At 38.3% G+C, this 16,607-nt stretch overlaps 1 protein-coding gene across 1 annotated transcript in view; it reads left to right on the top strand.

Moving 5' to 3' along the window:
• Nucleotides 1-16,607, top strand: part of MSH3 (mutS homolog 3) — a 145,916-nt gene that overhangs the window by 39,915 nt on the left and 89,394 nt on the right. Inside the window, exons 10-11 of the mRNA XM_075180088.1 lie at nt 13,040-13,154; nt 15,817-15,901. Of these exons, the coding sequence (XP_075036189.1) occupies nt 13,040-13,154; nt 15,817-15,901 (200 nt within the window). The remainder of the gene's footprint in view (nt 1-13,039; nt 13,155-15,816; nt 15,902-16,607) is intronic.

Here is a 16,607-nt window from a genome sequence, read left to right as displayed (position 1 = left end):
TTCTAATACTTTTCAGAGGTTTTTTATTTTTAACACACCCCAAGGAGGTGCGAGATAAAACAGTATATTTTCCTGTTTTACTCGCCACAAAAAAACAATTGAATAGCTTTTAACACGGCTGCCTCTCGCACACCCTATACCTTCAATAGACCTTCTACTGGAGCGCGAGAGACCGTTTGATAAAAAAAAACCATAGCGTTAAAAATGGAATTGAATTGCGGGTAAAGTTAACCCGCTCGAAAATGATAAAAAAACAGCATTAAAATGACTTAACACAGTCAAAATAAAACCTCGCTGACATTTGAATACCCCCTGTCTCAGAAAAGCTTTGTTGAAAGTTATTGCTTCTTATTTATTATTGTCTTATTTATTATTGTCCACTTTAATTTGGCTACTAACAGGATAAAGGCTACCTTTTATGTTAATAAAAGCCGTTTAGTTTTTTTGTAGAGAAAGATTTACTGAATAAATTCAGACAAATAGCTAAATTGAACCGTACTTAAGCAGGACTGCTTACCTTTTTAAATAAGGTAAGCAAATGGCTATTATTCATGCTGCTTCTATTCAATATAAAATAATATATCTTCAAATGGTGAAACAAAAGAAGGGTCAGAGCATTTTAAAATGTACATTAGTATTTGAAGATCAGTGACCATAAATCTTGACATCAAAAGTAAGACATCAATGAGGATTGTCACATTTAAATTAATATTTTATGAGTTATATGGCTTCTCTGTCTGCATGTGAGCACCAAGTATGAAATGCAATTCACTATGCTCTGTCTGCACCCTGGCCCCATCATTTCTGCAGCCTATGATTCTACTGTGTTCTCAGCAAGCAGTAGACTGCTTTGCACAAGCCTGCAAAACAAACACTTAAGTTCGGTTGACATTTGAAGGAACACATCACGTCTTACAGCATACAGTGGTAGGAGAGATGTAGTGTCACGTGTCATTCAATCTCAAATAGTTGCTATACACATTTGTGATTATTAACCAAGCTGAAACTTATAAGCTGTAGGAGATAGAGGCACTTGCCGCTTAAATGCTGTGGGCTTAGCACATAGATACAATGTGCTGCTGCAAAGTTGTAAGAAAAATATATATTTAGGTAGAGATACCTAAATCAGATTGAAGGGACACACTCTCATCCGACCTCTTAAGGTAGTAATTTAAAGAGGCGCCACCTGTACAATGTACATGGCTTATTAAACCTTGTACAGGCGGCGCCTTTTCAAATTACTACCTTAAGAGGTCGGATGAGAGTGTGTCCCTTCAATCTGACGTCATCGGACGCTGCCAAGATCTTCAGCTGCCGCAATTTACTAAAGTCTCTGTTTGAAGCTGTCAGTGCTTCCATTCAGTCGGCAATGAGATATTCGCTGTAATCGTGCCGGGGTAAGTAGTGTCGGGATTTCAACATTCGTAATAGTGACTACCACCGATACAAAGCACATGGGGACAAGCGCTTATTCACTTTATGTGCTTAACATTTGGCTAAGGTGGGAGCACTGTAACTAGTATAACCATAAACAGGCTTGCAGGAACTCTTTTCAGGAGATGCATCAAGTTTGTTACAAAACTTACTTCAGAGATGAGTATATTGCTTTAAGCTGTCCCATTTTTTTCTATACAATAAATTGTACATGTCAAGTGTCAAGCATGTGAAGCAAACATGACCTCATGCGAATACAACACGTCTGAGTTATAAAAAAAAAAAATCATCTTCTACCAGCACATAGGTTAATCACTCAGAGGTGTTTTACAGGTGTCCGGATCCCCCATCAAACCCAGATAACCAGGATAAGAAATTATTAAGACTGTTGCACTGCCATTTCTATCAATGCGCAAGCATTTGCACGTGCTCCTTTTGACGGACAATTTATTGAAAAACTTTAAGAGCAGGAAGTCTTCTTGTAAATACTGTATGTAATATTTTTATAGTATGACTATTTTGGCCATATTTGCCCACTTTCTCTCTTGATGATGATGACTGGCATTTTTAAAGTATGTTAACAAAAGAAATAAATAAACAGCATTGTCCCCCCATAACAGAATTAGGCACCAACGCTCATAGTCTGGGCAATGATAGTCTGGGCTGGTCACACTACAGGAAACTGCTCCTGTCACAGTGCTAAAAAGCCCCAGCCTGTTCCCCATGTTTGGGGCATAGACCTGGCTGAATGGGACAGTCCCATAAAATTGAGACTGACCTACCAGAATCGGGACAGTTGACAGACAATTATGCTTTCTCCAGCTGTTTTGCATCTGCTGGTGGTGGTGTCTTACGCTCAGGTGCTGCTTGGCTGGATCCTTGGAATGTTGGGCCCTGTTTGGAAAAGAAATAGGTATTATTCATCTCCTGAAAAGCAAAGCAACTGGTGAACACTCTGTCAAAGTCGTATAATTGGATGAACGAAAGTATATTGGTTAATATTGTTTTGCCGTGCAATTGTGATCCGTACGCCACGTAACACGTGGCATGGTGCGATCGCATGGTAAAATGTACACGCACTTTAACATTTAGTTTCACATATATATTTATAGATTCCATTCCAATGTGATTTATGAGCTGACAGTATTTGGTTTATTATTATTTTATATATTATGATTATATGCACACTTTAGTGTTATTTAAGGTTCAGGTCATAATAAATGTGTCATGTCTGATACCATACTAATCCCCTTTACATTTGCGACTGTCCGGTTCACTCTGCGAAGGGATCGCAGAGTGCATACGCTAGTTATTAATGTTAAGGAATTATGGACTATTAGGATTAGTAATCTTGGCGGGAAGATCAGAGCTCATCCCCTGGAGAGATGACCCCCTCCTTTGGATTCCTTATATTGAACCAGCCTATGACTTGATTACCCTGGACCCATGTGAAGTCTGAACTTATAGAAGCAAGCCACATCATCTCTATTGTTCACTCCATAACACTGACTGTATATATAATCATAGCTGCACCCCCACCAGCCTCAGTCTTCACTGATCACAGTATTCAAAGGTGAATCACTGTCCAGGGGTGCCTGTGGTTAGCGCAGCGGTATGTATGTATCTTTTGGTATTGACTGTACTGTACTGTATCATAATATAATAATGTATTGAATTGTTGACTATTTACATCTGCTAAAATAAATCACTTTGTGCGTTAGAAACACAATACAATCGCCTATGCAATGCTTATTTGAAAACTATAGAATTACTTTAATAACTCTACCCCTCCCTGCCCCCCATTGAGCCCTGACATTAAATCAATAGCACCCACATTTAATATTTAAGTCACCTTTCCAAAATTTAATTAAGTGTTCACATTTAATAAATAGACACTTTTCCCTCCAACCAGTCCCAACATTAAATTAATAGTATTTACATTTAATAAATAGCCCTTTTTATGGCCTACCATTCTGTTAACCTCACCAAAACCACTATCACCACCTCAATCATCTTACCATCAACTGAATAGCGCACACAAATATATTAGTAACCCCTGCCCCCTTTAAATGAATGGTCCCCCACCCTTACCCCATGGGACACAGTGGAAGAGGCTGTCACAGAGTGGAGGGATATGACATATGGGGGAGGCTATTTCATGTGGAGGGGGGGGGGCGCAGAAGGAGAGACGGTCACAAATGGAGGCAGTTGGAGGGAAGGAAATGGGAGAGTAAGAGGCTGTTGAACATAGAAGAAGAACCTGTTACACAAGAAGGAAAGGAGGGGGAAGTGGAGAGAAGCACTCATGTTGGCGGTAGGTTGTTACACGCTGAAGGAGGATGGTGACAGAGAAAGAGGCTCACACACATGGGTGGAGAATAACGGAGGGAGAGGATATCACATGATGAGAGACTGGGAGATTGAGGAAGAGTTAGTCTCCCTCGTCACTCCCCTCCACGTTTGACAGTCACACACAGAAGGGGGAGGGTGAGACAGGTAAAGGCTGTCGCATGTGGAGGAGACAGAAAGGGAAGACAGTGGCATATTCTGTCATACTTGGGGGAGTAGAGAGTGGCTGTCACAGGGGGAGGGAGTGGAGTCAGAGGAAGAGGCTGTCAAAAGGGTAGGGGAGAGAGGGAGAGACAAAGGGAGAGGATGTCACACATCGCAAGGAAGGCTGTCATCTATAGCGGGGACAAAAGGGGGAGTCTGCTGGGGACTCACATGGGGAGGTGATTGAGTGGAAGACAGGAAGAGGCTGTCACGCAGAAGGGGAGACATAGCGTTAGGCCGTCACATGGTTAAGGGGGAGGATGAGACAGGGAAAGGCTGTCCCATGCAGAGAAGGGCAAGTATAGACAAAGAGGAATAGACAGGGAGGTCACAGAAGTAGAGGCTGTGACATGTTTCGGGAAGGGAGACAAAGGGGGTCTGCAGAAGCACAGCCAGTTCTGCTCCTCCTGTGTGCACTTTGGCTCCTTCTTCCAGCTGTCAGGTCAAAAGTACTGTCTGGCCAGCCCTGATCAAAGGCTTTAGCTGTCTGTAGTGGAGTGGGGAGCTGAACATTTTATTTCAACAGAGCTGCTGTTGAATCAGACGAGTATTTGATGTAACATGTCAATAAATATTTTATTGTTGAGCTTAAGTGATTCTTTAGTCGTCACACCAGTTTTTGTAGTTTCAGAACAATTTGTTTTGCGTTTCTTAATTTTATGCCATGAACAAGAGTTAACAGCCCAATACATAATCTATCTGTGTGTTATCTCCTGAGCTGGTATCACATTTAGGTACAGTTAGTATTGCTAGCAGTACTGCACATATATTTACATAGCACTAAACCACAGAACCTTTCTTCTTGACCATGGCTATGCTGTATTACTCGCCAAACTCCACACCAAGAAAACATATGGGGGTAGTCTGCCAGAATATAGTTAAGCTTATTGTTAAGTAAAATGTTTTTCAACCTTCTATGGCCATGTAAATTGTCCGTGTTGGTTTTACCCAGGTGAAGCCAAGGCCCACCTTGCAGCGAAAAGGAAATGAGTAGAGAGATTGTGCATGCAGGACAAACCTTTTAATGGGGGCAGTTAACAGGATAAGAAACAGCAGTATTAAACTTCAATTGAAAGAATCTGGATTTGAGTCCTAAAATTGAGAAATACAATTTCATTCTCTGTGTTTATGGTGGTGGGGGGGGGATTAAACCCAGCCCTCTTTTTAACTTCTCAGCATGGGCTCTCGGCGGCTGTACACTATGTGCAGGTTAGTGTTGCTGTCGGCACACACAGGCAGAGTAGGCTGACCGGCTGCTCTGACTGTTTAAAACACAATCAGAGCGGCTGGACAGAGTTCTATGTCTGCCTGTATGTGCCGACAGCGATTGCCCCGATTCCCCCCCCAGATCCACCACTGGTATGAATGAAACTGAATGATCTCTATTTTAAGAGATTTTTGCAATATTTTAGCAACATTAGGGACTGTGGGCTCTTCTCATTTTCAATATAGAGGTGCTATAATATGCTCATTTCTATGCATACTATTCCATATATGTAAAAATGACTAAAAAATATCACAACCATATGTAAGAAAAATACTTTAATATAAATGAATATGTTAATATTTTATGACTGAACGTATGCCAGCAAATCATAAAGGAAAACAAAACTAATCTGGCACTGTTTGTATAAATCTCCAACATTCGCTGAATGTATAGTATGGAGGGGATCCCTGCTGACACTTTGTTTTGTTAGGACACAAAGCAGAATACATCAGGTTTTATCACTCCTAGCTGTGTATATCTGTATAAATATGGATGTAAAATAAAGGACGTTAAATGTAGCTGGAGTATGTTGCCTAAATGCTTTTTGATCTGCATTTGATCTATTAGTGAACTTCTTAGCTATTGATTGAGTACACTTATAGAAAGATTTGTAACATTGTGTGTCCCAAGTATTGTTTTAAAAGTGTTTGTTTTAGTTTGTTTGTCAGCACTGTCTTATTTTTAATCTCAGAAATATCCAGATAGGAGTCAGTACCATACCAGTTCTCGTGTAGAAACACTGTGGCGCGTAAGTGTCTTTAATACATAAAAATGGAAATGAAACCATGCCATTAATTAATACTTGGTTGTCAGAGGAAGAAGTCCAAAGGCGACTGAAGAATATTAAGATAAATAAAGCTCCAGGTCCAGATGGCATACACCCAAGGGTCCTTATGGAATTAAACTCGGAAATAGCTAGACCGCTATTCTTAATTTTCAGAGATTCAATCTCATCAGGCTCAGTACCAAGGGATTGGCGAATAGCAGATGTGGTGCCGTTGTTTAAAAAGGGGACGAGATCACAACCAGAGAATTATAGACCTGTAAGCCTGACATCAATAGTGGGGAAACTACTGGAAGGTATTTTAAGGGACAGTATTCAGGATTACTTGGTACGCAATAAAATTATTAGTGGGAATCAACATGGATTTGTGAGGGATAGGTCATGTCAAACTAATCTAATTAGTTTCTACGAGGAAGTTAGTGGGAACTTAGACCAGGGCAGGACAGTAGATGTGGTCTACTTAGATTTTGCAAAGGCCTTTGATACAGTGCCACACAAGAGGTTGGTTTACAAAATAAGGGAACTGGGTCTAGAAATCAAAATTTGTACTTGGATCGAAAACTGGTTAGAGAATAGGGAACAGAGAGTTGTGATAAATGGAACATTTTCTAATTGGTCAAAGGTCTTAAGTGGAGTTCCTCAAGGTTCCGTGCTGGGACCACTCCTTTTTAATATATTTATTAATGACCTTGGTGATGGTTTAGAGAGTAAAGTTTCTATTTTTGCAGATGACACTAAACTCTGTAAGGTAATAAAATCAGAGCAAGATGTAGCTTCTCTACAGAGAGACTTAAATAAACTGGAGGATTGGGCGGCTAAATGGAATATGAGGTTTAACACAGATAAATGTAAGGTTATGCATTCAGGGATCAAAAACAAGAACGCAATCTATAAATTAAATGGAATTAATTTGGGAGAATCTATAATGGAAAAGGATTTGGGAGTGCTCGTAGACAGTAGACTTAGCAATAGTGCCCAATGTCAAGCAGCAGCTGCAAGGGCAAACAAAGTATTGGCATGCATAAAAAGGGGCATAGATGCAAGGGAAGACAGTGTAATTTTGCCACTGTATAAATCATTGGTAAGACCTCATCTTGAATATGCAGTACAGTTCTGGGCACCACTCTATAAAAAAGATAATTTGGAACTAGAAAGGGTTCAGAGAAGGGCGACAAAATTGATAAAGGGTATGGAGTCATTAAGTTATGAGGAAAGGTTAGCCAGTTTAGGCATGTTTACTTTAGAAAAGAGGCGTCTAAGGGGAGATATGATTACTATGTACAAATACATTAGGGGTCAATACAGAGAGCTTTCATGGGAACTTTTTACCCCAAGGACCATACACAGGACACGTGGTCATCCCCTAAGGTTAGAGGAGAGGAAATTTCACAACCAGCAAAGGAAGGGGTTCTTTACAGTAAGGGCAGTCAAGATATGGAATTCATTGCCAGGGAAGGTTGTGATGGCAGAGTCAATAGATATGTTTAAGAATGGGTTAGACAAATTTTTAGCGGAAAGGTGTATCCAGGGATACGACCGTTAATTTAAAATAAAGGATAATAGTGGATATAGGGTAAAAATTGGATTGCAATATTGAGTCTGGGGGGATTTTCAAAATTGAAACAGATTGGCGGTTGCTTACTCTGGATTAATTACAAATATAAGTGCAGGATCGCAGGAGATCCAAAATAGGTTGAACTTGATGGACTGGTGTCTTTTTTCAACCTCATCAACTATGTTACTATGTTACTATGTATGTTACTTATTTTTTGCTCTCTGTGGAGGTTTCACTTGTTTGGCGATTACAAGGCATAAACGGGAAGAAAACTGATAAACAAGGAGGTTGTATGGGGAAAGCGAGATAACATTAGTAATGACTCACTTGGTTGCTATAGAAATGAACGCACCAATGTGGTGGCTTCCAGGTAGGTCACCCAGTACTATGTCATATTTTATATCTAAAGTACTGTGTGCACTACTGTGAATTGTTCATAACATCTGTTACTGTGCTGTATATCCATTGTCCTCCAAAACATGGATGAAATCTTGTTTGATATTTTTGAAATTGAAGCATATTTAGCTGCAATTACATAGTTGCAGACTATTTGGGTAATCCTCTACCAGTTGTGCACATGGGGACACTGCAAATTTTGCCCTTTTTCTTTGCAATTTTGGTCAAGTGCTATCAGATTGGATGGGGCCATTGGAGAATAGAAGTGTTAAAATCATTGCTTGGGTTCTCAATAGGATTGCAGTCTAGCTTTGACTTGGCCACTCCAGGGCATTAACAGCTTTTCTATTAAGAGTTGTCTATATATTTGTCAATTTTGCCCTCTGTTTTAATCTGTATTCCACTCCCTGAAGTAGTGAAGCAACCCCATATGATTAGTGTAGCGTCTGTGCATCATTAGTGTCCAAGTCAAAAAGTTTAATCTGGCTCCCAGTGTCTTCCAGAATCCAGTTCAAATTACTGTGCCTTACCTACAAAACCCAACCCTTTCATATATATCTCAAATCTCAACTTCTCCCCTGTTGCCATCCACTTATGGAATTCCCCACCATGCCCAATAGAATTTCCCACAGCCTTACGCTCTCTGTAAACCCATTTCTTTATTAGAGTTAACCCCACTCCCACCGATACTATTCACAACTTCCAAGATCTCCATTCTGATCCACATTCTCTTCTCTTGTTTCAGTGGTGCCATCTTCCAATCTGAATTTAAGATCTCGTAAGAGCAGGTCCCTTCCTACCCTTTGTTTTCATGTGTGTATTATTTACTCTACCTGGTATGTCCCTGTTTTATGTTTGCCCTGTTTTCTCTACTGTACAGTGCTTTGGAGCACTATGCACCTTACAAATCTACAGTAACAATAATAATAATGTTGGTATTATCAGACCATATAATCTTTCTCCACTGGTATTAGGGTTTCCCTTATGCTTTATGGTAAACTCTTAGTAAGTTTTCATGTGAGTTTTCTTCAAGAGGTTTATTTTTGCTGCTCTCCCATTAAACACATATGTGTAAAGTGCCTGAGCTATTGTCTCATTGACAGTTTCTCTAATTTGTGCCATGGAAGACCAACTGTGACTGTTCTCATGGTAGCCACCCTAACCAATGCCCTTCTCACACAGAAACTCCGTTTTGTAGAAAAGTTTTTTTTCTAAACAAATTCCCATTTGTGCCGTGCCCTCTTCATTTCTGTATAATGGACTTGACAATAATCGTAGAATTTTAAAAGACCTTTAAGATCTTCGTATATTGTTCTGTGATAGGCGTTTTTTGATAATCTTTTCTTGGCTTGACTTTTTTTTGTTTGATCTTCTTGATGAAGCGTTAGTTTGGAAAAGCACTAACCAACTGTTGGATCTCTCACAGACAGATGTTGTTTATTTTTAAATCATTTTGAAACACTTTCTTTGTATACAGGTGGATTTCCGATCAGTTCAGTTTGAGACATTTGAAGGCGCTTGTTTGCATCAGGGTTTATTTAGGTGTATCTTTATAAAAGAAAAAGCTGCATAGTATGTTATATTTTACAGTACAGAATAGCTTGTGTTGATCGGTGGTAAAGGCCACTAAATAAATTGATTTTGATTCCATAATGTAAGAAAATGAGAATCTGTAAAATGTTAAAGGGTGGTAAATACTTTTTATAACCACTGTTTTCTGCATTACTCCCTTCTTAGCTCCCTGATTACTTCAAGTTAATAGATGTATTTCCAGTAGCCTGGTTATGTGCTGAATTCCATGCTCTGATTTTATGTGCAGTCTAGGAATCAGAGAAGAATGTCTTAGTAAACAGCTACCAGTGAGGCAGGATGGGTGCATTCTGAATCTAAAGATTTGGAACTTGAGTAGACGTTTTTCAGACTGTGATTCCTTCCATTTTATGATTGCTGAATATGTTTTTTTATAGGTTTTTTTCTTTCTTTTTTTTTAAGTATTTGCAGTTATTTTAATTGGGTTTTTTTTAGTACAGGAGTCAGTATCTATAACGTGTAGACCCAGTGTATACTATTGTAAATCTTTACGAATGTACTCCATTGATAAAATGTGCATTCCAATTACCATTAGCCCAATTGATTTCTTCATCATATGTAGCTTAATTGCCTAATATTGCTGTGCTTAGTTGCTTTTTTAATCATTGGGTCAATGTAAATGTAATATTGATATTGGCAAAATCCTAAATTTAATGAATGCAATATTCTTATTTCAATTACATTTTTCTGTGTTTTATTGTGTTACTTGGTTTCATCAAAACAGTTTTGTAATTCTATCTAGTCTTGGACTATACAGTTTAACAACTTTCTTAAAATTCATGTGTAATAACAAAGAATGTTAATATAGAAATATTGGCTCCTATCTCACTTGAATGTGAGACTCAGATTGTCTCTAGGGCCTATCAAATGACCAGAATGTTTTGTAGATATTGTATTGATGTGTAGCAGTGGAATTTAGCTTCTAGCGCTATAGCACTGTTGGTAGTCCTGATGCTTTTTTGAACTCTTAGGAAGCGAGTATGGATAATGCATGTGCCAACAGACCTCTACATTTTGGATTTTCCAGTCTCTCAATAAACATCTGGTTTTGGTGACTGTGTTTGTTTTTTGTTGTTTTTTTGTGAATGTTTATTTTGTATATATTCAAAACAAGCACGAAAAACATATATTTGAAAAACTATGAATTTAGTGTGAAAGACAGATATTTTATATTAAAACTCTATTTTCCAAATATCAGGATTGTTTGGTATCCCACGGCAGAAGCCTATTGGACCCTCTTCAGATAGGTCTACTCACACTTAATACATGTTTGCTTATACTTTGCTAAAAAGAGTGCATACATTTTAAAATATATTCTGTCATCAATCATTTATATCTGCTTCATATTGTATCAACATGTGGTTTAAGTGTAATTGTATTTTATGGTTAGTTTTTTCTCGAGGTCCTGAAAAAAATCAATGTCACCATTAAATATCAATAGCATAATGCCTCGAGACACACCAAAAATAGAACAAGGGCATCTAATGTTCATAAAATTGTCAACGTGCATTGACGTTGCATTTACTTTAGAGATTAAGGAATCTTTTTTTTTTTTTTTTCTGATGCCCATTCTGTCTTCAATAAGCAGTTAATGCAGTGCAAAGCTTGGTGGAGTACGGCCTCAAGTAACATCTGTAATCTCTCATTCTCCTCTGATATCTTTATTACTCCTATCCTGAAAAAAATAAATTTGTAACACCAACTCTCTCTGATTACTGTCCCATCTCTCAGTTCCTGTGCCCTCCTAGCTTACTTAGATTGGGGGGACACACCACAGAAATTTGCTGGTCATGAGTGTGTACACACTGCAGAATTTGCCTGACATCATTTATAGAGATTATTAGTCTGTTTATAAAATCAAACGAAATGATGCTCTGTGCATTGTAATGATAAAACATGACCGTTGGAGCGTACACACTAATGCGATATCGGACCTAACGGTCGTTTGTCTTGTGATTGGCACAATAATTGGATGAAAAACCTGCAGTGTGTACCCAACCTTACTCTCCACTCTCACACTTCCTTTCCTCACACAACGTATTGGCCCCTCTTCAGTCAGGCTTTTGTTTCCAACACGCCAAAGAGCGCCTTGACTAAGGTGGTCAATGGTTTGATCACACAGATTGCATTTGGATTGTGATAGTAGGAGTAATCTCCTACTTTGATGCATTGTTTTGTGGGGGGTATTTGGTTTAGATCTAGAATAATATATTAATTGGGAGAAGGGAGACATATCTTTATGGATTTGCAAGGAGTATTAATAGGGTCACTTGATTGGTATGCTTGGGGCAGCACAGTGGCCTAGTGGTTAGCACTTCTGCCTCACAGCACTGGGGTCATGAGTTCGATTCCCGACCATGACGTTATCTGTGTGGAGTTTATATGTTCTCCCCGTGTTTGTGTGGGTTTCCTCCGGGTGCTCCGGTTTCCTCTCACACTCCAAAAACATACTGGTAGGTTAATTGGCTGCTATCAAAATTGACCCCTGTCTGTCTGTCTGTCTGTCTGTCTCCCTCTCTGTGTGTGTGTCTATATTAGGGAATTTAGACTGTAAGCTCCAATGGGGCAGGGACTGATGTGAATGAGTTCTCTGTAAAGCGCTGCGGAATTAGTGGTGCTATATAAATAAATGATGATGATGATGATGATACCCCACTATTCTTTGTTTTTTCTTAATTATTGCATGCTTATATGTAATTAGAATACATTTTATTACATGAATAATAGCATTCTTTTATATAAACCGTGGAGTCAATAAAACACTTCTCTTTATGACTTAACCAACACTTTGATAAATGTAAGTTATTGCACTTAGACTAAAATTATGTTTGATGCAGTTATTAAAAGGAAAGAAAGTGAGACATTATTGTTTTCCCTTTATTGTGTGGTAAGCATTAGGGAATGAGTGGACGGTTTCTGTAACTGCGTACCTCTAGTGTCAGCCTTCATTCCTAAGTGTGACTGCATTTATTTATCTGTTGGGTCTAAAAATTCATTGGGAGATATTTTACAATCTAAAAATTGTATATGAAATGTGTTGCAATTCTTTCTTAATAGAAAACATGAAATACTGGAATTCTGGATAGTGAATAAATGGGCTTTGCTGTAACAACTGTTAATTAGAAATTTGCTTGACATAAAGAACAACTGCTGTTTTTAGCGGCTTACTAAAACTTATAAACCACAATGTTTTGTGCATGCATTATTGTAATAAGGACAATAGTTCTTAACCCTTTGCAATATATTTAGATTACGCGCACTGGGTGTTTTATGTGAATACCTATAAACTGAGATGTGTTTATGGTTTTGTTACATTTTAACTTTAAAATATGCTTATGCTATATGCCTAATTTTATAAATAACCTACTGAGTTTAGTTTACCTTTTAAAATAATATGAATTTATAATGTACTGTATTATCTGAATAATGTTTTAATGCCCATCTCAATCTGTATCTGCAGGTTCTCAAATATTAACTGATGTCCTGAAGCTAGACAAGACTGTGATTTGTTCGTTGGCTGCGCTCATCACATACCTTAAGGAATTTAGCTTGGAAAGGATACTTCATAGTCCAAAGTTAGTATAGTCATATTTAGAGTCATGTTCTATTTTGTCATTGGGAGACTTGCTGGAGTATGCCAACATGGTCTTAGGCTTATAACACATCGGATAAGCTATGACCAAATGGGGTCGGTCGCCTTTGGTGACTGCCAGAACAACTATCCCTTACGCCAGTCACAGGCATAATTGTATTTTAACCACCAATCATCTAGAAAGTCACAACATTTTTCATTCAAAATATGCGAGAAACCTCCACACAAAGTCACAGCCCATTTTCCCATGTCTAGCAAATAAAAACACTGATTCAAATCTACCATGTTTAGGGATTTTAGATAAAAATGAGACACTCTTGGTTTTTCTTGTCATTGCATCCTTCCTTATTTAACCTCATACAACCTTTAAAGTCAAAGTTACATAATAGCATTCGTTTCACCAAGAATGCTATATCCACAGCAGAAGGCCAAATCAAATAGTGTTAAATGGACCTCCTGTAACAAAGCTATTTGCACTGTCAGCAGTTTTAGGGGCATTAAAACCTAGTTCATTTCCATGGGGGATATTCATGCATTTAGTATTGTGTACTCAAAATGAATGGAAACACAATTATGCAAAAAGTAACCTAATAAAGTTGCAAAGGAAGGTCAATCTCCTGTGGAGTAGATTGAGCCTAAGGGAAAAGAAGTGAACCAAGCAGATTAATAACCTATAAAACACCCCACCCTTCCAAACACATAGAGGAAATATTTCAGCATTCCAAATTGCATATGCTTCCTTTTTGTCCAATGATATGGCCACTGTTTTGTGGGCAACTTCTGCACTTTAACTGATGGATGCCAGGTGGTGTTATCTTATGTTGAATGGAGATTATTTTAATTTTCAAAACTGTTCTGTAAAATATTTGCCTTGTTCCAATTTGGTTACAACATTTTGTAGTTTCACTGGCAGAGTTTGTGACATTGTATTTGTGTTTTTTTTCAGTTATTTAAATTTTATGCTTTTCTCCCCCCTTTTTGGGTACACTCCATATGTTTGGTTTCATTACATTTTATATTAATTCTATATGTATTCTATTTTTCACACCAATATAAGCTATATAAATGTAACTTATACTATCAACATTTAAACAATATTTAAATAATAACTTGGTAGATTACTGTGATTCAGACACCAGTCTTTTTTGCTTGTAATTAGACAATGTGGCATATTCAATTAGGTTTCTGGGGAACCTGCGCAGTATTGCCAGTAATACGGTATCGCAATAACGTGGATTTTGATTCACAACCCTATGGGGTGCGAACGAAAATCCACGTTATTGTGGTACCGTGGATTAACTTCGCAGCCCGTTCTGGTGCGATCGCGCGCACCGGAAACCTAATTGAATATGCCCCAATGAGCACAAGATTAATTGATTTTTTTTTTTTTTTAAATAAGTTTATGCATTTTTGTTACAACAAAGTAGGAATACCAATAAAATAGTGCAACAATAATAGAAATAGAGCGTGGCTTTTTTCTACTCCACTGGAATTCTCTGTATTGTTTTGTCAAATGGAACTCCACTTTTTTTTTTGTTTCACCAGAACAAAACCGTTCCCATACATAGTGAGATTTGTAATTCTGAAATAACTCAATCCTCATTCAGCCTCAATGTTAGGCAGCCTTGGCTGGTTTCCACGATAACATGAACCCCATGCTGTAGTGAAAAACTATCCCCATGGTTTTTTACTGGTCAGTGCAAGGCTTCTTTGGGAATGGAGGGCAAAACAAAACAACTGGTCTCCCTCCAAGAGGCCATGGCCACCACCGCCAGAAGTGGTATCCAGCCTTGTACTGACCACCATAGCTGTGAGACCCTATGTTTGTAATAGCGGAAGCCAGCTCAGACTGTCTAATGCTGCTGGGGCTGGTTGTGTATTTGGATTCAAAGGTAAAGGGGGAGAGACTGTCCATTTTATTTATTTATAGAATTGTGTTTCTGAAATGGAGAAGCAAACGCGGAGGTGGAAGGTTGAACTTGTAATTTTTTGTCCACGGGAGCTGCAATGGCTTATATTATAACAAAGAAGATTGTATTACCCGTTGGACTACGATGGACCAAGAACAAAGATTTTATTTTATAGACCTTATTCCATTATACTGGGACCACTGGTTACCATTCCAGGTTCCAATCGTACTCATTACCCTGCCCTCAGAATCCAGGGAGTTTGGGTAGAGACCCAGTGCTTTTCAGTGATGGGCTGGTAGTCCCAGAGAGTCGGGGATTATGTTTCTGCCACAAACTATACAATCCTATCTAAACGCATATCAAATGGTTTTACTTGTTCTTTAATATACATAAAATAGGCATTTAAAACTCAGCTGGGTATGTAGACTAAATGTTATGCAGCGCGACAAGTAGAAGGATAAGCCACCTACTTACACTGGAGGCAGGCATATTATTTTGGCTGAACCAGTAAAGAATGTAGCCCATCAGTTCACTAGGAAGTGATGACATGTCTCATTGATGCCACTTGCTAGTATGAACCCATAGGTATATGTTATATGTACACTTGCATATGTTATATCCAACATCTTTAAAAATTAAGGCATTTTTACAGCAGGATTAATGACATTTATATAAAACTACTGTATGTTATGTTTCAGGTTTATTTTTTGATTTTGTTTTTTTTTGTTTTTTTAGTAACTTCATGCCGATGTCTAATTCAGTGGAATGCATGAACATGAATGGGACAACACTAAGAAATCTGGAAATCTTACAAAACCAAGTAATTGTCTAAACACATTTAAACTTTTTACCTAAAGTATGTTGAGCATTTGTGTTCTTCAAGCAGTGTCAGCAACCTAACAATGACTTGCATTAAAATGTATCCCATCCTAAAAGGATTCCTGTCCATCCGAGCTACTTATTTTTCAAGTGATTTACATTTCTCTTTTTAGTAGATTATCGCTAAAGACAAATAAATAATAACGTTGTGAAAAGATAACATTCAAATTAATGATTTGGAATAAAGACGTGGTTGATACTGTTATATCAAGTTTCTAAAAGCTCCAGTATCCACTTATTTACTTCCTATAATTTGTTTTTAATTAATAAATGTTATCTGCTTTTCCTTGGCATTAAATAGTATTAGACTCCTTTTAGACATTAAACTTCCCTACAGCAATTTTATGGCTTGGGGCAGCATGGTGGCTAAGTGGTTAGCACTTCTGCCTCACAGCACTGGGGACATGAGTTAAATTCCCATCCATGGCCTTATCTGTGTGGAGTTTGTATGTTCTCCCCGTGTTTGCGTGGGTTTCCTCCGGGTGCTCCGGTTTCCTCCCACACTCCAAAAACATACTGGTAGGTTAATTGGCTGCTAACAAATTGACCCTAGTCGCTGTCTGTCTGTGTGTGTGTTAGGGAATTTAGACTGTAAGCTCCAATGGGGCAGGGACTGATTTGAATGAGTTCTCTGTACAGCGCTGCGG

The sequence above is a fragment of the Mixophyes fleayi genome, chromosome 1, assembly GCF_038048845.1.
Source record: "Mixophyes fleayi isolate aMixFle1 chromosome 1, aMixFle1.hap1, whole genome shotgun sequence".
NCBI lineage: Eukaryota > Metazoa > Chordata > Amphibia > Anura > Limnodynastidae > Mixophyes > Mixophyes fleayi.
This window is presented reverse-complemented; position numbering and strand designations above follow the sequence as displayed.